Source organism: Vitis riparia, chromosome 19 (assembly GCF_004353265.1).
Source record: "Vitis riparia cultivar Riparia Gloire de Montpellier isolate 1030 chromosome 19, EGFV_Vit.rip_1.0, whole genome shotgun sequence".
Taxonomy (NCBI): domain Eukaryota; kingdom Viridiplantae; phylum Streptophyta; class Magnoliopsida; order Vitales; family Vitaceae; genus Vitis; species Vitis riparia.
The window spans coordinates 2846596-2874261 of NC_048449.1; the positions used below are offsets into that span (position 1 = coordinate 2846596).

Consider the following 27666-nt stretch of genomic DNA (forward strand, 5'->3'; position numbering starts at 1 on the left):
CAATTCACACAATTAGGATTAGGGAATTATTCAAGGGCAGGACCAATTTCAAAATTTTGGAATAAATCAGGAAATAAAAAAACAAGACTGGAATCTAGTGGTAAACACAAAAAAAAAAATAAACAAAATTATCAGAATCATACTAGGAGAAAAATTAAGGATGGAATTGAGTGGGGCAAAGGCCATGATCTTATTGGGAGAAAAATTAAAATCTCATGAAATGTAATACTGGATTTAATAAGAAAAAAATTATCATGTCACAAAGAATCAAGGAAGATCCGTCACATCATATGAACAATTTAAAGTTATTAAATTATATTGAGTTAATCGAGTTAATTGGATCTGATGAAAAAAATCAATGTCTAACCTCAGCAAGGTTTATTGCACTATCTTCAGGTGGGGCAGTTGATGTCCTTTCTTGGATTCCCAATCTGGACTTTGGCGTTCGAGGAGAATCAGAATCATCATGATGACTACGAATAACAACAGTGCCACTGGTAGAAGCATCTTCAAGAGAAGCATATGTATTGCTAGACTACATGGCATGTAAAAATGCAATCAAGTCAAGGGCTAGCACCGCACAAAAGATATAGAAACTTCATTTACTAAGTATTATATTTTTATCATATGAACAACACAGTCACATACCAGACTACTTTGATCACTAAAAGGAATAGATGACTGATATCCTCTTGGAGATCGTACAACAACAGTTCCTGATCCACTCACAGACAATTCGTCCTGTAAATCAAGCACTTCAAACTTCAGAAATAGATACAAGCACATGAAGTCCATATATGCCACTGTCTTTAAAAGTTCAAAAAAATATCTCTTGATAAAAACATATCCTTGATTTAGCTTGAGACAGCTAAATTTTGAGTTAGGCTGTTTAACCATAGTTTCATCTAGCTCTTTCAAATTTTGATGAATATGAACTAATGAACTTAGAACTTGTCAAATTTGCCCAGTCAGAAGCAGATAAATAAAAAAAATATATGGTGTAAAATTTTCCATTTTTTCAAATTTAAGTTAAACAATTGAGTTAACTCTATTGTGCCTACTGAGATGAGTAATGATCATCTAAAACCCAACTTCATTGAAGCATATCAGGGCACAAAAATGTAATGCATGGATCTGACTGATTTTTGACAGTGTAAAGATCAAGGTAAGAACTACTTTGACTCATTCTTAAAGCATATTACCTTTTCCTAATTGTACATATAAGATTATCTGAAGTTCCCACTTCATAACGACATAGTCCTCATTCCCACTTTTTTCATTAGATCAATATAGCAACCATTTCCTGGTCTACTAGAACAGAAGGGAAGAGAAATTTAAGTCCATTGCTCTTCGTCTTTAATTAGTTTTTACAAATTCAAATCCACAGCTACTTTTGGAGGTAGCAACTGGGATGTAGGTTACAATTCCTGCAAGAAACCATGTGTATGAGAGAGAGAGAGAGAGTCTTACATCTTCATGGGAATTGTCTTGTTCATCGTAGTAAGCATCCCTAGCCTCTTTTCCAAGAAAAATTTCTGATGATTCATAACGTCCACTTCCAGATGCAAACAATAGATGGTTGTTACTGTCTGCAGTTTTTCTTGAGGGAGCCTGATATGAAACCTCTGGTTTCCTTTCTCTAGCCTGAGGTGGTCTTATGACACTTCGAACGGTTCCTGTACTCTGTGAGCCACCAAGGCTGAAATCCCATCCAGCATTTCTCAGGGTTTTTCCCTGACTACTGTATATTTGACCTAATTAGTCAAAAACCAACTATGAAATGAGTAAAGCATTAGTTCAGATAAACCCACCTGGCTCGAACAGTTTCCTCACCCCTTGAATCTCTTGTCACCTTCACAGTGTCAGATCCTTCCCCAATAGCTTTAGGACCATTCCTGGGGGTTTCTGCATCGTCCTTTATTTGGTATTTTGGGCGCTCTCTATCAAGATGGTAAAAGCAGGATGTCATCATCACACTAATCCACGTAGACACTCCTATTTTAGCATTTTTCTGTAGTGGCACTCTTATTGTATCCCCTTTCCTAAAGTGATAAATACACTAACAGATCTGGATGCCATACAGTGCTCTATGAACTAATCCTGCATCATGGTTCAGTGTGTCTTATATTCCCTTTAGACACCTTATATCTGTGAACGCAGGCCTACTTCAAGATCCTTCTTACACAAATGCTCACCAAAAAAAAGAAGTATACCAGAAGTTTCTAAAATAAATTATAAATAGAATTGAACAGGTAGTAGCAACGTAGTGCACCTTATTCTCTCCAAAAGCCTTGGACTTTTCCTTGCATTCCTAATAAAGCGGTGCTTTAGAAGTTCCTTGGCACTTGGCCTCTGAAATTAAAGAGACAAAGAAGTACAGCATAAGTAGATTTACAGTGCATAATGATGATTAAGCTAATAATGGAGTATCATGTCGCCACCCTAAAGAGGCAGGAACAAGAAATCACTAGGTTTCCAGTGAGAGAAAGCATATGTTTCAAGATACAAGGCATGTACATCAGGAAATCCAAAAAGATTAAAAATTAAGAAAATAAAACAAATAGAGAAAAAAATGAACAGACAGCAATCCGTTCTCAAGCATCTCATATAATATATTTTGATACTAATACAGCCACTAGGTGGTTAAAGAAAGCATGTATTAACTTTTAATCCCTTCAAATATGCATTAGCACATTTCTTAATTATATATATAGCTTCAAATGATTATTCAAAACTGTGGATGTATCATATAGTATCAAATAACATGCCAATTTAAACAAATTATAAAACTTACATGACAAATCTAAGAAGCAAACTTCACTTCCCATCCTCAGTGTGAGAGGTGTACATTTCAAAATACAAGACATTTCAAGGCTTTAGCCATGATCACTCACTCAGTATATGAGTTGCAAGACATGAAGCATGTTTTTAAAGAGTCTTACAATATAGAGTCAACTCTTAGGAATCAAATATCAAAGACATGGCACAATGATGCGCCTCAGTCATTAAGAGAAGAATCCTTATATCACAGGCGGCAGGCCTGAACTAATTCTATTAGTACTTCACTTGGAAAGAAACAAGAGAAAAGAACAAAAGAGAAAAGAAAAAAGAAGTTAAAAAAATCTACTCAAGTTCTGCAATTTGGTTTGTCGACATCGAAGAAAAGAAAAGAAATAGGATGATAAGAGAAATAAATCCCTACAAATCCACAAAAAATGAGATGATTCAGAGAACTTACAAAGAAAGTTGAGTGCAACATTTTTTTATAAAGTTAAAAGTGAGCTTTAAAAAGGGCTTGGATGGGGCCAAGCTACTCTTCTATTACTTTTTCTCCACTTATTCTACATAAACAACCTGAAGAAAATGTTCAACATTTTTTTATTAAGTTAAAAGTGCGCTTTAAAAAGAGTTTGGATGGGGCCCACCCACTCTTCTATCACTTTTTCTCCACCTATTCTACATAAACAACCTGAAGAAAATGTTTCTTGTCCTTTATGTTCTCCTCTAATTCATTCTCTTGTCTCCTTTTTTAAGTGATAATCCAAATGGAGTATGAGTATAGATCCACCATTCTATGACAAATTTCATTGCTTCAATTTTTTTTTTTAACTAGAGGGAAAATAATAGCACAGAACAAGTCATATAAAGGGTTAATCCAAAAATACAAATTCTCAATGTGTGTGTATGAAACATCGTGGATCCAGGTTGATTTAGTAGGTAGATGTATTAATTGAGTTAATTTTGTTCTCATGGAGGTCAATTCAAAAGGCAATTGGGTATTATATCTATGGTGAGTTATCACAAATGTTCACTTTATATATTCCTCCACATAGAAATATTCAAGAGTCCATACTTCAGAATGATGCATAATCTCCATGATAAAACAAAGCCATTCTATTCTAGACTAGTAGACAGACAGATAAAAGTCAAACCAAACAATATCTTAAAAATGATATTGTCAGAAGTAGGGATGTCTATACAGTCAATCAGTTTCTTATCCACACACCAGAATATTTAAAATAACAAGAAAATCAAACAGAAGTGAGCTATTTGGAGGGTACTTACCTCAGCAGGAACCTTCTTTAAACACAATGAAACAAATTCCTTCATGGGGCGAGAAAAATGCTCATCCAGCTGCACAACAAACACAAAGTATCTATCCTTTAGAACTATGGAGAATAATTTTCCATCTGGTAAATGACTCTCATTATTCAAGATCAATTGGCAAGAAAATTAGTAAGTATGACATCAAGGAATGATTGGCAAACCTGAGGCGGATTTTCTCGAGGTATTATAAAAAGCACTCTCATTGGATGGAGATCTGCAAGTGGAGGCTCCCCTTTTGCCATCTCAATTGCAGTTATTCCCAGAGACCAAATATCCGCCTGCATCATTGTTCATGGCCCAATAATATCAGAAGTGGGAGGAAGCACCAAATGGACAAAACATGGCAAAAAAGGAGAAACACAAATACTGACCACCTCACAACTGCCCAACAAAACCAAGCCAAACACAACCCCAAAACAAAAATACATATATCTTATATTTATATATCTTTTTTTATTAGAAAAAAGAGATTGTTAAAGAAAACATGAGAAGGATAAAGAATCCTCCCCTCAATTACAAAAAATCTGATCAAAATATGATTGAACTCCCCACAATTATATATATATAGACAAGCGTGCACACACACACACACAGAGGGAGAGAGAGAAAGCATCTGTATAGATACCTTTTCATTATATCCTTCTGAATTCTGAATTACCTCTGGAGCCATCCAGAATGGTGTTCCTACAAATGTCTGTCATTGTTAAACACATTAGTGTAAAAATATATATCATGAAATGAAGTAAGAGGCATTCCATCCATTCAACTTTTAGACATGTTCATTGGTTCCTAGCCACAAATGGCGATGCAACAGGAGTGATGTGAGTTGTTGGGGCTAATGGCATAAAGCTGCAGAATGGCATAGCCATAAGTGTCACAATATCCATCAGCAAAGAAACAAGAAAGTTGATTTGCCATCTAGTGGCAGCTGGGAAATTTTTCATTACAAAAATTTTACAACAGTATAAGCTTTGTGCTGATGAAAAATTAGAAATTAAAATGTCGTAATCTCAACTAATTAGAAAAGTGACATATTTCTTACAACTATAAATATATATGTATACTTCTAAATGCTATAATAATATATATATATATATATATATATATAATATATATATATATATCGTTTTTATAAAAAAATTATATACTTCTAGATATCATATTGATTTATGAGAACAAGATATAATCATAGAACCAATTGTTTATGGGATTGGTGGCTGCTAGGGTCCAAAGGGACAAGCAAATTTACATATACTGTTCAATGTAGAACCTGTTACAAGATACACAACAATCTGCAGAAGACTCTTACAGGAATGGGATATAATTATAGAACAAGAATAGGATATAATTTTGTAGGTAGAAGATGCAAGAAGGCTTGCAGAGCCGCTCTATTATGTATTTTCTGGACTATCTGGAAGGAAAGAAACTGAAGATGTTTTGGAAGTGAGGAGATGTCAGATCAAAGATCATAAGTGATTTCTTAAACAGTCTGTCTCTGTGGGTTAAGGTGTATATAAGTGCAGGCACTACGCTTTTGGTTGATTTTATAGATTGGTTGGCTTTTTGTTGATGGAAGGAGTATTTTTTTGTTTTCCCTCTTTTTTGTTTTGCTTTTTGGTGCTCATTGTATACGTCTTGTGTATTCTTGTGCATTAATTGCACTCTTTAATACATTCTCTTATTTATAAAAAATAAAATTATAGAACAAATCTTTCAAGGGATGATGGTTGTGCCAATGTATATATATAAAGAGAGAGAGAGAGACCAAGTGAAGGAACTCGACACAAGTAAACAAACAGGTTTATCACTGGGTGAGCTTAAGCTATATTGTAACCAAATAAAGCAAAGAAAGGCAGAAAGCATAGTCAATAAACCATCTCCACATATTTGATAAAAAATTAACCCTTAGAAATTGGAAAAAATAGTACCTTCCTCCTTGAGATTGTCCTTGTTAATTGTGCAGAAACGCCAAAATCTGCAACCTGTTACAAGGTCAGAAACATAAAATTCAGAAACCAGAAAGAAGAGCACGCATGCTCATCCATATTATGTATAGCATTCTTCCAATGAGTTAGATTTGGTGCAAAGGATTATTTGAGCATCAAGGATTACCTTAACATCGCCATTCTCAGTCAACAAAATGTTTGCCGCTGCAAATTTATAATATCAATGTTGTCATTCCACCAAAATAGTTTACAAGAAGAAAGAAAAGCTCTAATTAGAGAAATTATTAAAAACAGCAAATCAAAAGACACTATTTCAAGCAAAGATACTTGAGTTAACAAAGGGTCCATTTGATGACAATACCTTTGATATCTCTGTGAATTTTTCCTTCATTATGGAGATACTCAATTGCATGGAGTAGATCACGTAAAATGCAAGCTATAGACATTTCATCCAGTGGTTGACCAGATTGGATCTGCAAAATAAAATTTTCTATTAAGGCAAATGATTTACCTGGGATTGTGCCAAAAAAGTGTAAATGTCATCACAACATGTTTTTTCAACAGAAACAAAGATTTCATTGCATCATGAATTAAAAAAGTGTGGGAAGGATGAGTCATCCTTCAAAGCAGAATGAAAAAGGGAGAAAAGAGTCCCCAAAAACAGCCAAACAAGAGACCAAAATTTCTAAACTAGCAGTCCTATCCCAGCCAAAGAATCCGCCAACTGGTTGGCCAAACATGGAAACCCCACAAAGGAAATCCCCAGCATTGAAGAAAAATATGAAATCCTATGCAACAAGAAGTCCAACTTTCCAGGACCTCTCTTCCTCTGACAAATGCAAGCAATAATTATTGCTGAATCACCCTTCACACTGATATGCTGAAACCCAAAGTGTAAGCCTAAGTCAAACCTGCCAAGTTCCTACAAAGCTAGCACCAAGTAGGCATTGGGAAAACCTCTAACCACTCCACTCTTATGATCTCGAAATACTCCATCAATTCCTATCTGTCCAGGATTGCCCACAGAACATCTGACAAAGTTGAGATTCAAACAGCTCAAAGGAGGAGGTGGGAGAACCAGTTCAAAATGCACTAATGTGGCCTTCTCTCAGAACAAGCAGCTCTCTAATCCAGGATTATTGCATTTAAGCAGGAGCCTGAGAGTCCTGGAGCTACTAATACCCAGAGGGAAGAGAGAGAGTACACCACATTCTAAACTGTCTCCAACAAACTCCATCTATCCTTGAAGATCACAGCATCTCTCTCCAACCAAATCACCCACAGGAAAGCAAGCCTAGCCATGCAGTAAAGTGTTCTATGCCTCCCATTTTCTTCAAACCCACAAAAAGCAAAGCCATCATATCTGCTACCTCTCTAGGAGGCCCCCCCTGCCAAACCAGCAGCTCTGAAAAGTCTACCCCATAACGACTGGATAGCAAAGAAAAGAGGTGATCTACTGATTCACTACTATTCAAATACATCACTCACCACTCAGGTCTAAGGGCTTTATGAGGCCTTTGTTGTAAGAGATCATAAGTCTTTGACCCTTTTATTAGCCATAAGCCAAGCGAGGCTCTCATCTTAGATGAAGCGCTGAATTTCCATATGAATTAACTAGGAGAAAAGTGACTGGTTTCCCTAGATTTGGCCAAACCAAAAGGTAAGTATGGGCGGACAAACACCAATAGAGGTCAAGGACCAAAATTCTGATATCCAGAACAAAGGTGATGGATATATAGTTTTTTTTTTTTAAAAAAAATAACTGAGGAACCTTTTATGGTTGAGCCCTTAGGACTCTCTATGAGGACCTAAACCTCATGGTGTTGACTACCCTGCAACAACCTGCATCGGATACATTCAAGGTATCATCAGTGACAAGATTTGAACCCAGGAGCATGTGCCACTTACTGGACCACGCTTCCCAGTGTTCGCCTTAACCAACTAGACTACCATATGCCACTAAAGGTGATAGATATATAGATAACAGAGAATGCAACAACATCGAAAGACCTTCACCTTCTTGGTTGGTCAAATTTCATTGAAAATCAAGATTCCATCACATGGAAGGAGAAGAATGGTCTAAAACAATAGAGATGGCGGAATCCCTAGACCTGATAAGCGGATAGATGTTGGGAAATTGGAAGTGCAGGAGTTGATGTTTCCACGAAATATCTTCCTCAAACGACTATAATAACCTTATACCAAAGAGCATCACTTTCCATAGGAAAACTCCACAACCTCTTACCTAAGAGGGCTTTATCATTCAAGGAACTCCTACCAATACCTAGTCTCCTCCAACTTTTGGCCTGTAGACATTATTCCTGCCTATCAAACGATCTTTTCTCTCCTTCCTGATCACAACAACTGAAAACTCCACTGAATCCTCTTAATTCTAGAAACAATATTAATTGAAATCTTGAAGACTAAAAGGAAATAAGAAGGAAATGACCTAAACTTGATTGACCAAGAGTGCTTTTACCTGCAACAGACAGGTAGGCCTTCTTCTACCCATCTAATCTCTTAAAGATGCTTCCTAAGATTAGATCCCAAAACATAGGAGCTATTGAATTTCCACGAAATGAAGACTCAGATCAGAGAGAGTCCAATCAGTAATACTGCAACCTAAATCTATGGCTAATTTATTGAGACAATAGAGGTTGATATTAATTATAGATAAAGTGTTTTTACTTAAATTTACCTTAAGCCTGGGCACCTTGCAAAGGCTAATAGAATAAGTCTCCTAATATGAATATCCTCTTATCATATCTAGCAGCACCATCCATGAATTGTAGATGTCTCTCCCTTTCTTTTCATGGCAAAAAAGCAATATACCAAAGTACACAGGATGAATCCAACAGGCACCAAAAGGCAATGCCACAAAAAAGAGAACACAAAAAACAACTCTCTTAGCATGATCCCAACCAATCTATAGGCATTAAACCTTCTTTTATGTACAACCTAACCCATTTTATTTTATAGGTAAGAGCAATTGTATTAAAAGCGCCTCATGCATACACGATGTATACAAGGCCAAAAAAAAAAGTGATACACAAAAAACAACGCCCTCGCCTCACTTACAGCTTAACCAATCAATAAAGACAAATAAAGCCAACGTGCTAGACCCTAAATGCACTATGACCCACTCCAAAAACATGTACATAAAGGAGTGTAATATGGCATGGTCCACCAGCATCATTTCCAAAGACCCACCCCATAACCTTCCCTTAAGGCTCTTAGGAATCTCCAGCATGCTAAAGGGTTGTTACTAAGGAAAGAACATTTCAGCTTTTGATCAGACTGCTCCTCATTTTTTTACATCCATTGGAGATGTCACACTCTAACATGCCATCAACCCACTTGAAAATATTCAAGCAAGCCCCTATCCTACAACCTACATATCAAAAAGAAAGGGAGAAACTGGGTCAATCTCCTCACATAATTTCCTTTGAGGCCTTAATCCATCCTTTTGCACACCCATTGACTAACACAAAAAAGTTGCATTCCAAAATCCAAGATCTCTAACTAGAATGGAGACTACTTCTAAGTAAGATGAAATTCATCTCAATATACATGATCATGGGCTTCATCGAAGTTACTTTTGAAACCATTCCTCCAAATCTGAAATTTTCAAACACCAAAATAGTTTTCTATTAATACTACATCCAATAGTTGTCGTTTCCAAAAAAGCTCCCTGCAAAGATGCAATCATTTCTTGTAACAAAGCCAAGAGACGCTTAGGGAGCACCTTAGCCATGATCTTGTACAGAATAGTGACCAAGCTAATAAGCCTAAAATAATCAACCCTATTGGCAGAAGCGTTGTTAGGAACCATTGCAATGAAGGTTGTGTTGATCCTTGTGTTAAGAACCCTGCTATTATGAAAAACAGAGAAAAGATCCAATAAATTCCTTTCATACTGAACTGACATCCCTGAAAGAAACCTAAGGAAAAACCATCTGGACCTAAAAACAGCCTCTTTTATTTCTTCTTTTATAAAAGGTTGCTCTAATCAGCTAGCCCTTTGCTTGAAAATAGGGAACCAATCTTAACCCCTCAATCCTCCACTGGCCCTTATGGCTTCAATAAAGTTTCCCAAAAGAAAAAACAAGAACAAAATAAAAACCAAGGGTCTCTGCTATATTTAGCCACTCTATTGAAGAATTTAGAGTGACAATCTCCTTCCTTCACCTATTTTATCCTAGATTTTTTTTCTCCAAGACACTTCTTCCTTCAGCAGAATTTTTCCTTGCTACAACTTCCTCTTGGCCCTAAGAGATTTCAGACAAACCTCCTGAACCTTCCAAAGTATCCACTTTCCAGTATCCCTAAGAATAGACTTTTTGTCCCTTTTGTGGCTGCAAAAGTGACTTTATTCCAAAGTTTTGCTTCTAGAAATTTTTGCACATGCCTAAGGCCTTGCCACCCATCAGCTTGATATACTCTCCACTACTCACAATCTGTATTTTTAAATCTGGGGTAAAGGAGCCACATATTCTCACACCAGAAGAGAATCAAACCACATAAAATAGGATTTGTGTCTACCTTGACTGGGTTAATGGGCAGAGACTGGTCAGGCAGAACTTCTTGGAGACAATGGGGAAAATGGTTTTCAATTTTTTATGAAATGAAAAAAATGGTGGCTGGGGAAAAAGGTCTACAAGACGACTAACCGTACCAATTCCATTTCTCCTTTATGTTCCTTCATTTTTCTATGCAATGCCAATGGAAAATTGCAAACTGAACAAGACAATTACAGAAAAATAGAAAGAGATCATAGGCTAAGCATTATATGCCACAGACAGTAATATCAAAACACAGACAACATTTAGCCCTCACACAGTTACAGAAAGGGAGTGCAAGAAATGTAATTGGAACATTATATCTGTTATAAGCCGCCGAAAACCATGAAAACATGCAAAATAATAAGAGAAATCGTGTCTGAATTCATAATAATAAAAGAAACATATGAAAAATGTAGGAAATGAAACAAGGAATGCAACAAAAGAAATTTTTAACGGAAAAGTCAGGACTGCAGTTTTAAGTCTCAAAACCAAGTCGTTCCGTTGCTTCTACAATTAGTTGGTATCATCTTGTTCACTAGCATCGTATTCTAGAACAAAATGCCTTTCTTGGTGAAATATCACCCCTTACTAATCATCCCCAACTCCCCATGTGAGCAAGAATTAATCATATCTAAATTCTGATATTTGAGCATTCTCTATCTTTATCAACCACTGCCTTTCTCCATTGATGCCCCCTTTCAAACTCATAATTTCACTAACAAATGAACCTTTTTTACTGTCTAATGCTTCCCACAGAAGTAAAGGCCACATTTCTCCACAATTTCTGGTTTCAGAGCGTTATTAACCTCATTCTTTATGAGGATTTTGCTTCTGCTTCCAGTCAATAGCCATTATGTTTTATTATTAATCCATGTGTAATAATCTTTCCTCCTGGACTCACAAGCCAAGACCACATCTGCTTGTTGGTGGGAAGGATTGGAGGAATACTTGGCCTATAAACTAATGAATTAGGTTTTTCAAAAAAAAGAAAAAAAAAACGCAAATATAAATTGGAAGACATGGATAAACCTTAAAAGAACACAGTTCCTAGATGGCAAACTGAAATCTTAAATTAGTTTTTGAGATTTGAAGCTTTTATACACCAGGACAAGTGCAAAAGAGCATTGATACTTGGTAACTAAGATCGTATTAAGTTATTCTGCAAATTTTTTTGTTTTACAAAATGGGAAAGAAGTTGTCTTCATTTTGTTTCTACATTTTAGGCAACGGAAATACGATTGGTGGTTATGCTCATCCACTATTGAAAAGGAAGAAAAAACTCAGACACTAAAAAAAAAAAAAAATCAAATTTAGACTTTTGGAAAATAGAGTTGTAAGAAATGATGATGGGAATAAGGTAGCAGTGCCACTAGTGGTGTAAGGGTGGTAGTGGAGGAGGTGCTAACGGCAGTTGAGGCGGTTGGCAGTGGTGGAGGTGGTGGTAGTCCTAGGCTCAGTGATGGCAGCGATGGAGCGTGACGGTGACAATGGCATCAGCAGAGTGCAGCAGTAGCGCTGCTGGAAACAGCAGTATGAGGAAATTTTCGGCAGATGCGATGAAGCAGCAGCAGTGACGGTGGTGGTGCTGAAAGTGGTAGCAGCAGCAGCAGTGTATTGGTGGAGGTGATGGCAGCAATGGCAAAGGCAGAGTGGTGTTGCTGCTGGCTGTGATGATGGTGCAGTAGTTGTAATGTCAAATATGGCATAAAGAATTATGAAACTTGGTTTTGGAACTGCTTTAAATAATGAAAACAAAAAGTCGTTCACTCAACATGTTTTTTGTTGGCTTATTTACCATTTCCATGTCCTCAAGAAACAGACAGGAGAAAGCAAACAAATGGGTTCTTAGTATCTGAATTTAAAAAGTGGCATAATTTTATTGATCCTAATTCTTTCTTTTTTGCTTCCTTTTTTTAATGGAAAAATTGCAGTAAAAATGAGTCAAAGCAAATATAAAAGGCACAAATAATGCAAACAAATAATAAACATATAAAAAAAACCAAAAAAAAAAAAAAAAAAACTCTAAATGGGGAAAAAATTTCGAAGAGATATTATGATATGCAAATAGCTTCGAGGAGTAGAGCCTTGGAGATAAGAGGCTTAATGACAAATACACCATTTAAAACTGGTATATCAGTGACACTGTCTATGAAGGATTTTCTTAAGCATATACTTCTGCCTCCCAGCTAACTGGATTCCTCCACAGAAATCTTAATCCATTTAGCAGGTAATAAGCATTTAAATGAACCAAATGATGATTCTTTTACCAAAGTAATAGAAATATTTTATCACATGAAGAAATCTGATAGAAGGCTTATATAACATTGTTAGCACAAGGGGAATAAATGAGAAATGATTTATTCCTCCTTAATACTGATCCATGAAATGAAATGGTTATGAGGTTCATGCATTTAATATGTAGAAGAAAGTCAAGAAAAGTAACCCACTAGGTCAGCAACAGAACCGCCAGCCATGTATTCCATTATTATCCATAGTTTGGTTTGGTGCAGATAAGAACCATAGTACTCGGTAATATATGGAGATCGACATTGTGATAAAACTGAGATTTCCTGGAAGAAAAAGAATTTAGATAAGCAACCTAATCATTTGTGTGGTAGATTCATTTACTGGTAATTGATCAAGACTCTGGAAAATACCTTCTGAATGTCCTCAATTTCATCTTCTCTGTTGAAGAAAAATTCCAAAGCCAGCTTTAGAAGTAAATCATAAAGCAAGGGTGAAGTAAACATTGAATACACACAAGCATGTCAAAAATTCCACTGAAGAGCTTATTTGCAGATAGAAATGTCCAGCAAAACAATCATTCAGGAACCAAGGCTTAGGCATATCTAAAAATCATAAATAGAATGCAGAAAAACATAATTTTTTAAATTCTGAAAATAATGAGAAACTTATTCAAGATAGGAGAAGAATTTGTTTCTTTCTGACTGATTTCAATTTCCAAAATCCCAGGAAGCACAAACTCTTCAGGAAATTTAAATACAAGAAGGAAGGATTAGTTTAAAACACCTTTGCACAATCTTAAAAGCTAACACAGTAAATTTGAGGCCTTTAACAATAATGGTAGGATGTCATTCGACTAATCATGCAGTTATATGTTTCTAAAATTGTACATTAACCATGAAGAAGATACAGCATCAAGAAAGTTGAAACAGAAGGAACTTATTCATGCAGAGCTGCTCAGTGTAGTTTGGGTGATTTCTTCTTCAGTGAAAGATACTCTGTTAAGTTGGCATGGTTCCTTTGTAGGGGAAAAAAGGGAAAAAAGTAGGTAGAGCCACTCCGCTTTGCATTTTTTGGACAAACAAGAAACAGGCTAATCTAAAAATTAAAACATTTGTTCCTTTGTAATCTTTCAACATGGGTTAGCATGTACATAAGAGAAGGCTCAATGCCTTTGATTGATTTTGTAAATTGGGTGGGGTCTTGTTCAGAGTAAGGGTGGTATTTTGTGACTTCTCTTTCAAGGCCTTCCTTTAGGTGTCCATTTTATATCTCCTGTGTACTTTTTTTTTGATAGATAAACAGAAAAATTTTCATTAAAAGAGGGTAGCAAGAAGGCAACCCGAAGCATACAGGGAGTATACACGAGAAGCCCCAAAAACAAAAAGCACAAAGAAGCTTACACTCACCAACCCTCAATTAGAGCCCAACCAATCTACAAAGCTAAATAAGGAACGGGGCTCTCCATCTAACCAAGACTTCGTCCAAGAGAAAAGATTACAAACGAAAGAGACTTTCAATCTTTGGACCGACAAAGCCTCATTATCAAACACTATCCTATTTCTTACTTTCCACATCGTCCAAAATAAACAAAGAGGGGCTGCCCGCCAGATTTTCCCACGCTTCTTGTCTACAAAGGAAGCGGACCAGCCAAGGAGAGTGTCTTTAACCGTGAGCTGAAGGACCCAATTAACTCTAAACAACGTAAACACAAGATTCCACAGCACCCTCACCTTGGGGCAATGGATAAGGATGTGGTTAATTGTCTCCTCATCATCACAACATAAGAAGCATCTGTTTGCTAGAGACCAGCCCCGCCTTTTGAGATGATCTTGGGTTAGAACCTTCCCCCAAGAAGCTTCCCAAGCAAAAAAACCCACCTTAGTAGGCACGCAAGGACTCCAAATGATTCGCCACGGAAACAGGACTGCACCACCAGAATCAAGAGTATTGTACAGAGATTTTACAGAGAATATCCCATTCTTAGAAGCATTCCACACCACACTATCCTCCATCCCAACGTTGAGTCTCTTACCTTGAAGGACCGAAAGGAGGCTCGCCACCGCCTCCAGCTCCCAATCATTAAATGATCTAGTAAAACGAGGATACCATCCCCCCACATCCCCTATGGAATCCCAACAATCCTCTACCCACGCATCTTGGGAACCCGCAAATGCAAACAGAGAAGGAAATGCCTCACCAAGGGGAATGTTACCACACCAAATGTCCTTCCAAAATTTCACCCTTCTACCATCCCCTACGGTGAAGGAAACGTTTTTAAACAACAGCCCGCCTTCCTTTCTGATTTCCTTCCACAACCCCACCCCATAGCCTTCCCTAACCTCACAAGAGATCCACCCTCCTTCTTCTTCCCCATACTTTGTGCTGATAATAAGTTTCCAAAAAGACTCCCTTTCAGCCGCAAAGCGCCAGCTCCATTTACACAACAAGGCCCTATTGAGGGTAGAAAAATTTCTGATCCCCAAGCCACCCTTCATTTTATGAGAGCGAACCACATCCCATTTTACAAGGTGAGGCCTCTTTTCCAACGCACCCCCACCCCAAAGGAAGTCCCTTTGGATTTTCTCAAGCCTCAATCTTACAACCCTTGGGATACGCATCAAGGACATAAGATAAATCGGCATGCTAGCCAAAGTGCTCCGGATGAGCGTGATTCTCCCCCCCTTAGAAATGAACTGCCTCTTCCACAAAGCAAGTCTCTTCCTCATCCTTTCTTCCACACCATCCCACACAACCACCGATTTGTGAGGAGCACCAAGAGGCAGCCCCAAGTAGGTGGAAGGAAGAGAACCCACTTTGCAGCCCAATTCAGAAGCCAAGGCCTCAGCATTCTCAACTCTTCCCACCGGCAGAATTTCGCTCTTCTCCAAGTTGATGTTCAGACCAGAAATGGCTTCAAACCACATTAAAAGCCAACTTAAGACAGCCATTTGGTCTTGGGAATCCTTGCAAAAGACCAGCGTATCATCCGCGAATAACAGATGAGATACTTGAATCCCATTTCCACCCCTACCCCTTAATCTGCATCCGGAAAGAAAGCCCCCCCTAACCGCTTTGTTAATGAGGCAGCTTAAGGCCTCCATTCCTAAGACAAATAAATAGGGGGAAATAGGGTCCCCTTGCCTTAACCCTCGGGTGCTCTGGAAGAATCCCGCTGGCGAGCCATTGATCAGAACCGAGAAGGATGCAGTAGAGATGCACCACCTGATCCAGCCAGCCCACTTCTCCCCAAAACCCATCTTTTGCATCACTGACATCAGAAAGTCCCAATTAATATGGTCGTAAGCTTTCTCCAGGTCCAGTTTGCATAACACACCAGCTTCATCCCCTTTCAGCAGCGAGTCTATGGCCTCGTTTGCAATTAACGCTGCGTCAAGGATTTGCCTTCCTTCAACAAAGGCATTTTGGGACGGAGACACCACCTTACTCACTACTTTCTTTAGCCTATTGGCTAGAACCTTGGCGAGAATCTTGTACAGCCCACCCACTAGGCTAATGGGTCTGTAGTCACGTAAATCCTCAGCCCCACCTTTCTTGGGAACTAAGACCAGAAACGTGGAATTAAGATTTTTAACGAATTTCCCCCTCTCAAAAAAATCCTTAAATAATCCCATTATTTCGTCTTTGACAAAATCCCAACAAAACTGCCAAAAGGCAATGGGAAATCCATCCGGACCAGGAGCCTTGTCCCCGTTCAGCTCCGAAAGGGCCAGGTACACTTCTTCCAAGGAGAACATCTCCTCCAGCCTGGCAGCCTCCTCTCTACCAATTCTATCAAACTCCAAGCTGCTCATACTTGGGTGCCAGCCACCAGGGTCCGATAACAGGTCCTGATAGGCCCTCACCACTCCCCTTTGAATATCTTGATCGTCTAAAAGCCAGATACCTCCGACTTTAATCTTTTTCAAACAATTCCTTCTACTGTTAGAGTTCGCCATCTTATGAAAGAATCCCGTGTTCTTATCTCCCTCCTTCAACCAAATTTGTCTTGATTTCTGCCTCCACGAGATTTCTTCCATAATCGCCCATTTTTTAAATTCCTCCTTGGCCTCCTTTCTAGCCTCTAACTCCTGCTCGTTTAAAGTTCTCTGCCTCTCCTGCTCATCCCAGAAAGAAACTTTGCCCAAAGCCATCCTCAAATTCACCCCCACTTTACCAAAGACTTCCTTATTCCAATTCTTCAGCTTAACTTTTAAAGCCTTAAGTTTTTCTGAGAGGACAAAGCTATAAGAGCCACTGTAATTAAAACCTTGCCACCAGCCCTTCAGAAGCTCCTTAAAACCTTCCTCCTTCAGCCACATATTCTCAAAACGGAAAGGAATAGGACCTCTCCTAACTCCACCCCCATCTAACAGGATTGGGGAGTGGTCAGACACAGGCCTAGGGAGAGTGCACTGAGAAACTCCACCAAAATGATTTTCCCACTCCTCCGAAATCAGGAAACGATCCAGTCTTGACCTGGACTGGCCATTTAACCCCCCACACCACGTAAAAGGACCCCCCTGAAGAGGCAAATCTCTTAAAGCCAACTCATCTAGCACCTCCGAAAACCTTCTCATAGAGCCAGACAGTCTTCCTGCTCTACTCCGCTCACTGGGAAATCTAATAACATTGAAGTCCCCACCGATACACCAGGGATCAGGCCACAAACCTCGAATAGCACCTAACTCTTCCCAAAAAGGTTCTCTATACCTTTTCGAAGTAGGACCATAAACCCCTGTGAAAAACCACATAAACCCATCCTCGCAGTTCTTGAACCGACACGAGATTGAGAAAATTCCCGCTTCCAGGCCTACTAATTCCAACACTCTCTTATCCCAGAACACCACCACCCCTCCAGCTGCCCCTCTTGCATTTACAGCTCCCCAACCTAAGAATCTTCCCACGCCAAGACTGTGAATGACCCCTTTGGACATTTGTTGGATTTTGGTCTCCTGCAAGCACACCAAATCCACCTTTTGCGATCTGATTAGGGCCTTGATAACCTTCCTTTTATTCTTGTCATTAGCCCCTCTGACATTCCAGGATAGAATCTTTAGCCTCATCTAACTGTCAAGATTCTATCCCCACCAACTCTGGCCACCGAATTCTCCTTTCTAGCCCCAGAGTAATTGATAGACCACTCAAGTTTTTTCAATTCCCTGTCAAACTTAGTGGTTCCTGCCGAGCCCTTCTTCAAATTTTGCTCTCTTCTTCTCTTAGTCCTTAGGAGCAGATTTAGAATTTCGCCTTCAAAACCGTCTGTGGAGAAGCCCAAGAATTTACTAAACCTCGCCAGGTAACTGTCGTCCCACCGGCCCCCATCCAGATCCTGAAGCATCCCCTCAAACTCCTCCCCCCGACCTTCTCCAGCCACTGGCTTCTCTCCCCTAGGGGCTAGCACCCCATTGCTACCGTCAGCCAGGATGATACTCAGCGGAGACTGCTCCTCTTCGTTGACCTCAGAAACCGAAACCCCGATGGACCCCTCAACCAACGGCATCCGACCGAAAGGAGAAGGAGAAGGAGAAGAGAAATCCCGACCCCCCATAGGAATATGACAGAGAACAGCGTACCTGGAAGCCTCTTCGCAAAGAGCTTCGTCAGTCACGAGCCCCCGATCCATCAACAGAGAGGAAACTCGCGTCATCGAGTCTCGCGGTAGCCCGACGAGGGGATCGTCATATCCTTTTGCAACACATGCGCCTTTGGATGTGGGATGCGGCGGCGATCCAACGAGAGGATCGTCATCTCCTCTTGCAACTTGACTTGCGTCTTTGGAATTGGGAGGCGGCTGCAGATCCCGAGCCCTAGGAGGCGAGACTGGGGGCTTGATTCCATAAAAGGCCCCCTCATCAGCCTGACCTGGCCCACAGGCCTCACCCGAAACACCATCACTTAAGGAAAGGGAGATGGGCCTTGGAACCCGGCCCAAGCCCACCCGGCTAACAAGACAATAGTCTTGGGCCTCCCCACAGAGCAAAGCTGACGGGCCGCAGCTCCTGCAAGGGCCAGCCAGCCCACTTCCACTGATGTCCATACCGATAGGAGGGGACTCCCTACCCCCTCCCACTAGGACGGCTGAGCCATCAACCCATCCCTTCTCAACAGTCCCTTCTGCAGGGGCCTCATCAGAGTGAAAAAGTGGATTTCCTCCATTACGCGCCACGTCTTGTACCTCCACCTGCACCCCCAACTGCTCCACCCCCTTCCTTTGACTCCCACAGCAATCCACCCGATGAGACTCAGCGTCTTCTTCCCCTGACCTTAACCCGCCCTTCCCGGAGCCGCTTCCCGCCGGAACCACCTGCGAGAACCAAGGTACAGATTCCCACCATAGATGAAGAGAAAAGCACCCCGTCCCCAGAACAATATGAACAGAGCTAAGGACCTCCCAATCCACACGCTTTACCAAAATCCTCGCCCATTGCAACTCAGACATAGACCTGGTACCTTCATCCACTGCTAAAAATCCTCCGCACCCATCACCAATATTTTTAAACACCTCAAAGCTCCAGAGATGGAGTGGGAGCCCGACCACCCTAACCCAAGACTCTGCGGCAAAAGAGTCCTTAAGGGAACACCCCACCTCAGGATTCCATCTGTCCAAGAAAAGCCAATTTTCCTTAATGTTCCTTATGCCTCTAGCCAGAACTCTCTCAGCCTCTTGAGCCTGCTCGAAATCAAACAACATAATACCCCTACCCAACCCGACAATAGACAACTTCCCCTTAACCTCCCAGTTATGGCGGGTCCAAAATCTAATGTAATCCAACTCAGGAAAAGGAGCTGAGATAGAACCCCACCTTCCTATTAGACAATGTTTCAGATGCTCAAGTCTACCACGCACCCCTTTATCCCTACCTCTAACCACACTGACTCACCCACCCTTCTCGGAGTCGATTTAACAGCATCTGCATAAGATTTCGTTTCCACCCTCTTTTCCTTCCACTGAACCTTCAGGACTCCCTTCGGCTTCAACGGAGCCTCTGGCATATTGGTGGGCTTTAATCCTTCTGTCGGAATCACTCCCAGCCCTCTCAACCTTTCAGCCAACAAATTCCATCCACTGGCCTGACCCTTCCCTTCAGGGAAGATGATGCTGTATCTTTTTGCTTCCATATCTCGGACCGAGCATAGGATGAACCTCCCTGCTTTGTTCATCCGTCGCTCCATTCTGAATTTTCTGTTTCCCTCCAACCATTCAATAGCCCATCTTTGATCATCCGCCTCTCTACAACATGTTTCAATGCCTTCCAACAGACAACGAAGGCTAGCCTCCCCAAATCTAATCCAAGAATCAAAGCCCCTGCATCTCTCCCATATGCATCCTTTCAACTTTCCACCCGACTCCTCAACCTCAATCTCAAACGACTTGGACTCCACCACAAAACGACTCCTCCCCATACCATTCACAAGCCGTCACATCCTGTGTACTTTGGGGGTAACTTATTTAGCCATCAAAAAAATAATAATAATAAGGAACTTATTCATGCATTTAAATGTTGATTTATGTAAATATTTGGTTACAAGGCACTTAATTTATGTAGTGTTAGCCCAGTACACATTGTGGGCCAATTTCCTAACAATTTAAGCTTTTAGGTTAATTGATAACTTAAAAGGGTATCAAAGCTATGATTAACTAGAAGCCTCAAGTTAAAGTCTCTCCAACAGTTTATTCTCCTATCTATTTAGCTTTAAATCCATAACTGCCGATTTGTCTCTCCACATGAGAGAAGGTATACATTATGGGCTCATTTCTTAACAGGTCAATTGGTAGCTTACTCTATCTGTTCAATCTTAAAATCTCTTCCATGATTGGAGATGGAAACTCCAAAGATCCATTTCATGATAAGGGCATGAGGGTTATCACCCTCTGATTGAACAGTGTATTCATTTTTGCAAGATATGTCCTTACATGTCATTTGGGTGATTCCCTAATTACTTGTCTCCTTTTCATAGAGCATGCAGCTGATATGAGCTTCTAATGATTAACCAAACGTCTACCTCTATGTTGGACCAACCTACATCACTGACCGTCAATTCTTTATCATAAGCACATCGAAGAGAAAAAGCAAAAGAACAGACCCTACCTTCTACCTAAATCATGAATGAGATCTAGAAAGGAACCAACATTACAATCTGGGGAAACTGCAGGCTAAGAAAACAAAGAATTTAAGGTGGATTTTTTCACCAACATTTCCAAATTTTTCTTGCCCTTGAAGCTTCTTCTATTTCACTCTTTCCAAATGGACCAGACTACACACAAAGGAGCAAGCCACTAGAAATGCCCTTCACCTTCCAATAGAACTCCTATTCCTCCCCAGCAACAACTCATTCAAAGACCTGGAAATTGGAAGCACCCAGGAATTCCCAAACAGAGAAAATTACAAAAGTCACAAACTTCCAGCTAAGCTAATCTACAGAGCATGAGGATATGGTTAGCCAATTCCTCATCCTGTTTATAAAGACAACACCAGTTAACAAAAGACCATCCATTTTCATCAGTTCGTATGTTGCAAGGGTTTTCACCCATATAGCTTCCTTGGGGACAAAAAGTGATTTTGGAATGGCACCAAAGGAGACCAAATGTCCCTTTTCGGAAAAGGCCCCAACCACCTCAGACCCAAAAAGCCATAGAAAGATTAGCAAGACAAAGTACCATTCCTCATCATTGTACAAAAAAACTTATCACTACATCTACTTGCACAGAGCCGACTGAAGACACAGAAGAAAAGCACACACCACCTCCAACCCTCTATCATGGAAGCTTCTTGGAAAGTGAGGCGACCAGTGATGACCAGTCACCAAGAACACCCTCTCCTTCCTAGAGGTCTGCCATCCAAGCCTTATTAACTAAATTTCCTATATGTAAAGCAGTAAAGGTTATCATCACAACAAAAACACTTTGAGATAAGTATTTCACTCCCGAAATATCTGTGAAACCAGGGAACATGTTAAGAAGTATCATAGAGAGTTTCTAATGAATAAGGGTGTCCTACTGTTGGGCATGTGCCAATAATGGTAGCATTCCTCTATTGCACCTTTTCAAATTCATTTTTTTTTTACAAGTAAAAGGGTAATGTATTAAAATAAAGATATACACGATATGTACATATACAAAAACCAATACGGGCAGGAACACATACAAACAACCGCACCCTACGGGGAGCCTAACCAATCCACAAAATCTATCAAAATTGTAACTTTTCAAATTCATGAAATCAAACAGGAACAAAAACATTGCACATTTTGTGCCATGGGTGGTGATGCCTTCACAAAAGGGTTTCCTCAATTCCCCTAATGTAGAGTGATTATCATCATCAAATAAAGAACTTCTAATATACATAACACAGTTTCTATCTCAATAAAGTACAAACAAAAACCCTGAATAAACAAGAAGTTCATAGAAGAGCAAGCATCTAAATCAATGAACAGAGAACAAAATACTAAAAACAGAAGTATCAAACTAGATACTCACGCTTCTTCCAAATCAATTACTTTAATAGCAACATCTTTGTTAAGCTCTTTATCAAACCTGCAAACAAGAAGAGGTATTAGGGGCCACTGGCCTCATGTGCAAGCAGACTTCCCAAAACAGATTCAATAATAAACAACTTAACCAGCTTGATATATTTATTGACTCATTATTTAACAGCCTAAACTTAAACTCAATTGCTAGTTTAATATGGTATCAAAGCTTTGACTCTTGAAGGTTGGGGTTTAACTTCCCCATCTGTTTATTCTTTCCTCCATTTATTAATCCAAATGTGAGAGGAAGTTGCATGTTAAGCAGGGTGTTAACTGTTAACTAATTGAACATACATGAACGGTATTCAATAGACAAGATTTTGGTTGTTTATTTAACCAGCCTGTATTCCTACAGTTGACTGAATTGTCATCGAAGGCAGGAGTTCTAACTCCCACTTCAATTGGTAGGAATTACCAACTACTGCAGCCTACAACTTTTTTTTTCTTTTTTTCTTTTTTATAGGTAAACATTTTTTTCTTTTCCTTTTGTTTTGTTTTCTTCCTTTTTTTTCTTTTTCTTTTTTTCTTTTTTGTTATGCCTGTTGAAACCTGAACCTGGAATCTGCCACAACCCCACCCTAACTCTTTACCACTTAAGCTTGGCCTTGTGGGCTGCCACGCCTGCAACTTCAAGGGAGCTGCTAGTCTTATATTAAATTGTTTGAAAAGGATGCATAGCCTTAACCAAAAGAATATTGGTTAAAGACTCAAGCATCTTTTTCATCTTGGAAAAATCATATATTGGATCCAGATAAGAGCTTTTTGGCTTAAAAGTTGCAAAAAGGTAATTTTGCCCCAAAGTACACGTAAAGAGAGGAATTGTTTTTGTTCCTTTTTTTATGAGAATTGTTTTTGTTCCTTTTTGCTGATGCCTTTTGAAAAAAAGTGATTGTTAAAAAATTATGATACACAATATGATATGTTTTTATGAAAAGGATAGTTATCACCAATATGTATCTTATCTTAACAGTATCCTATATTATAAATATAATACATCATACAACAACGCAAGTATCTATGACTAATTTAGCAGTTTCTAAGAAAAAACAAATTTGACAATTTTTTCTTAAAAACTATAATTAAAATGTACTTTAATCTAAACAATTGAAGATAAAATTGGAAAGGGAGAGGTAAAGGTCATTGGAATGGACAAGAAAAATGACGGAGAACTTAAATCAGGGGCTACTTGTAAGTTGCTTCTCTTTAAGGAATAAAATGGATTCACCAAAGGGGAAGAGCTTTTCTCATTGAGGATGAATTCACTAAAGAGAGTCTTTATTGCTGAAGAATGATTGCACAGAGATAAAGAGAAAGAGGGTTCAAAAGAGAGAGGAAACCTAAGAGAGAGGCTTGGGAGAGAACAGATGGAATTTGAGAGGTTGTGAGAAAGAGTGGGTTTTAGGAGAGATATGAAATTTGAAGGAGATTTCAAGAGAAAAAAGGTGGTACAGGGCATTGGGATGTTCATGTGGTGTTGTTTCTCCCTCAAATCATTGGCAAGCCAGTTTGACTCAAGGCTCAACTAACTGTCCACGGACCTTGAAGTGCGTGCTTACTAATGAAGACAAAAGAAGGGGAAAAAACGGTTTCACTTAGGATTCAGTTATTATAGACTCCCGTGTTAGGCAGTTTTTATTTAACCTAATACTAAGTTTAAGTTTGGATCTTTGAAATACTGATCTGTCCAGTATTTTAAGTTCTATGTCATGACAACCACTTTAAGCTTTTTATACAGTGTGCAACACAAACAAATGCAACTCTTGGATCATCTTTAGGTTTTTTTTTTTCTTTGGATAGGCACTTTTGGATCATCTTTAGTCAAGTCCCATACCCTAAGATTTAATTGAACATCTAGATACAAACCGATGCTTGATACCCATACCTATACCCACGAAACAGAATGTTTTCTATGTTGTGTGTACAATCATTTCCACTTCAAGAAAAGGGGGGATGGTGCTCTAAAAGAGTGAGGGAAGGGTATGAGATGGGCATGTGGAAGGCTATCAGAAGTAGACAAGAGGACTTTAAGAGCAGAATGATTTTCAGAGTGGGAAATGAGAAGAAGGTGAAGTTTTGGATGGACAAATAGTATGGTAACAAACCCTTAAGAGAGGCTTTCCTTGTGTTATTCTCAATAGCCATCGTCAAGCATGGGTAGCCGAGGCATGGAAGCAAGAAGGGGATGATGGTTGTTGGAACCCAAGGTTCACAAGACAGATCCATGATGGGGAGCTAGATGGGGTGGAGGCCTTTTGTAGGAGATTGCATGGGCAAACAATTTGTAAAGATATAGAGGATAAGATGGTTTGATTGAACTCAAAATGTGGAAATTTATCAATTAAATCCCCTTATTCATCCTTATCTAATGAAAGATTTGAGGTGTTCCCCACAAGCATAATTTGGAATCCTTAAGCCCCGATGAGGCTGCATTTTTTCGCTTAGGCTTCCAAAATGGGGAAGGATATTGACATTGGACAGGCTTAAAAGGGAAGGGGGGGGATGGAATATTTCAAATAGATGTTATATGTGCAAAGGAGAAGAAGAAACAGTTGATCACATCCTCCTTTATCATTCGAAAGTAGTCATGCTATGAACTAATTTATGTTTTTTTGGGATAGAATGGGTAATGCGCTCCTCAATAAGAGATGTCTTTTTAAGCTAGTAAAAATCTTTTGTCAAGAAGAAAAAGAAGAAAGCTTGGAAAGCGACTCCTTTGTGCTTATTTGGGTCCATTTGGAAATATTAAAGAGTATGATATACATTGTGGAAGTTTTTAAGAAAACTAGTTTTCCAACATGGCATCAAAGTCTCATTGGACGAGTGGTCATGTGTTTAACCTCACTAGATAATATTTATTTCCCCGATATATTAAACCTACATGTATGCCTAAAAAAAGCTGATTGCGGTTACCCGTCAGGGTAGTCCAGTTGGTAAAGGCAAACACTAGGAAATACGGTCCTAGTAAGTGGCACATGGTCCTGAGTTCGACTCCTGCCACTGATAATACCATGAATTTACCAGATGTTGGTTGTTCCGAAGCGGTCAACACTCCGAGATTTGGGTCCCCATGAAGAGTCCTAAGAGCTTTGCCATGGAAGGTTCCTCGGTTATCAAAAAAAAAAAACTGATTGTGGTTGTTTGCTTATGGACTGGTGTGTTTCTCCACGTGTAGATATGGGGCCACACATAACAAAGGGTGTTAAAGAGCACTAATGAAAAAAAAATGTTAAAGAGCATAATACACATTACAGACCCAAATCCTATAAGCTTAAACTTTTAGGAAAATTGGTTGTCTAACAAAAAGAAAGAAAGAAATAGGAGAACTTTTGATAATTCTGAAAAAGCGGATCAAGCAATCAAACAATCCTTTTTGGTACAACTTTTTGAAGTGGATTAGAGCGTACATGGGGGATAGCTCCTTGTCCATGTTGGACTTTATTAATTGGTTGAGTTCTAAGTAAGGAGGGAGAATTGTTATTTGTTTATCTCTTAGCCTTGGTCAACCTTTTGGCACCTTTTTGTACACACCATATATACCTCTGCACACCCTATTGTTTGGTGCTTTTAATATGTTTCATCTTTGCCTATAAAAAAAAAATAAAAAGAACACTGTAAATAGTCTTAATCCTACACATAAAATGTGTATCAAACATGCATTCTTTTGATCATTTTCACTACAAATGATGTGCTAGTGTTCGTATTAACAATCTCAAAAGTTTTATGTAGATTTTCTCATGTTTTGTAGTCTTTCTCTCGTTGCTTTATAGAATATTCCACAAATCGATTTTTGTTGATATTGCCATATATTTGTCTGGTCAATGTGTTTGAATGTATTGACATTCTCATTCTTCCTCAGAATTATGATTTGGTCTTCTTTTACTATTCTAATGAAACTTGGAATAATCTTGACTATTAAATAGATTGCAATTCAGATTGTGTGTTAGCAGCGAGTAATGCAAACCCTAAATACTTTAAAACTCGCCTTAAAGTGAGATGCAATTCAGAGCAAAGAAAAATAAATATTGCACCAATAAAAACCAATACTGACCCTTTATAGACGTCACCAAATGAACCTCTTCCGATCAACTCCAATGAACTAAACCTAGACCCAGTCGCATCCATTATTGCCGCAGCTTCAGCCATGTTTGCACACAAATCCTTGCTCTCCACAGCCACTCAGTCCGAATGCCAAAGAAACCACATTCCTCAAAACCAAAACCCAATTCCAATTTGAAATGGAAATCAAGTGCTCATGAAATGGGGCTAAGAATTCCCAGATTGGCTTCAAATCCCATATCTGAAACACCATTTCCAACACTTCAGCCATTCAATAGAGGAATGTTTCCACATAATTAGACACAAAAAACACACAACAAAACCAAACCAACCACACTATGGGATCTAAAAATCGAAAAAAAAAATCAAAATAAAAGGCAAAAATTCACATCCCAATGCAAGCAGCTCCTGAATCAGACAAACCCATACTGAGGCCTAATATAGTTCCAAGATTTGTTAGGTGGAAGTAGGATTCGCCAAAATGACAGCCCAACCAAATGGGGTTCTGGAACGCCAAGGATTCCATTGGATGACAACCAAATGAAAGCGAAATCACAACGCAATAGGTGGCTTCAAAAATGAGGTTTGTGAACACAATTTTTCTAGGGTTTTTAATGGTTTAGTGATGCTCTTCTGATGGAGAGATTGAGATTTGGGACTCACCTGTTAATAGGTTTGTAGTCGTTGATGAGAAGAAGCCATGGATCCTTCTCTCTGGATTTTCTCTCTCTAGATTTCTCGGAGGCTTCAAGACAGAGATTGAAGTTTCCTCATTTTTTTTAGTTTTTTTTCTCTCTGTAATAATTATTGGCTCCGCCTGTGGAATATTGGACCGGTCCAGCCGGTTTTGGACCGGATAGTCTGGTTTTCTTTTCCTTTTTTTCAAATTTTAAAATTAAAAACAAAAAACCATTTTTTAAAATTTATAACAATTTAGGCAAAAAAATTTCTCCAAATAATTTTTAAAAATAATGTGAAATAAATAATGGTTTTCTGAATAATTAGATGTTGGTTTTATATATTAAAAAAATATGGATAAATAAAATAATAATTTTAAAAAATCTTTAAAAAATACATAATAAATTATAAATTAAATGATATTTAATATATTGAATTTATTAATTTTTAAATATTATTGAAAACACATAAATGGGTCCAATTAATACTAGAAAAATAGGGAACTAAAAAAAAGTGATTGAATTCATAATAAAAAAAATTAT

General features: G+C 38.8%; 1 protein-coding gene across 3 annotated transcripts in view; it reads right to left on the bottom strand.

Moving 5' to 3' along the window:
- LOC117909411 (germinal center kinase 1) overlaps positions 1-27225 on the bottom strand; it is a 28911-nt gene extending 1686 nt beyond the window's left edge. For 2 of the 3 annotated variants that reach the window (XM_034823448.1, XM_034823447.1), the window contains exons 1-16: positions 27110-27225; positions 26439-26687; positions 22341-22397; positions 13273-13300; positions 13063-13185; positions 6415-6526; positions 6220-6257; positions 6036-6089; positions 4733-4801; positions 4269-4385; positions 4066-4134; positions 2273-2352; positions 1812-1940; positions 1471-1741; positions 649-741; positions 368-535 (exon numbers count right to left, since the gene is read on the bottom strand). In XM_034823448.1, coding sequence (XP_034679339.1) covers positions 368-535; positions 649-741; positions 1471-1741; positions 1812-1940; positions 2273-2352; positions 4066-4134; positions 4269-4385; positions 4733-4801; positions 6036-6089; positions 6220-6257; positions 6415-6526; positions 13063-13185; positions 13273-13300; positions 22341-22397; positions 26439-26533 — 1503 coding nt within the window. In that variant the 5' untranslated portion in view covers positions 26534-26687; positions 27110-27225. The remainder of the gene's footprint in view (positions 1-367; positions 536-648; positions 742-1470; positions 1742-1811; positions 1941-2272; positions 2353-4065; positions 4135-4268; positions 4386-4732; positions 4802-6035; positions 6090-6219; positions 6258-6414; positions 6527-13062; positions 13186-13272; positions 13301-22340; positions 22398-26438; positions 26688-27109) is intronic. The other variant, XM_034823449.1, reaches the window with a different exon arrangement.
- Positions 27226-27666: the final 441 nt, after the last annotated feature.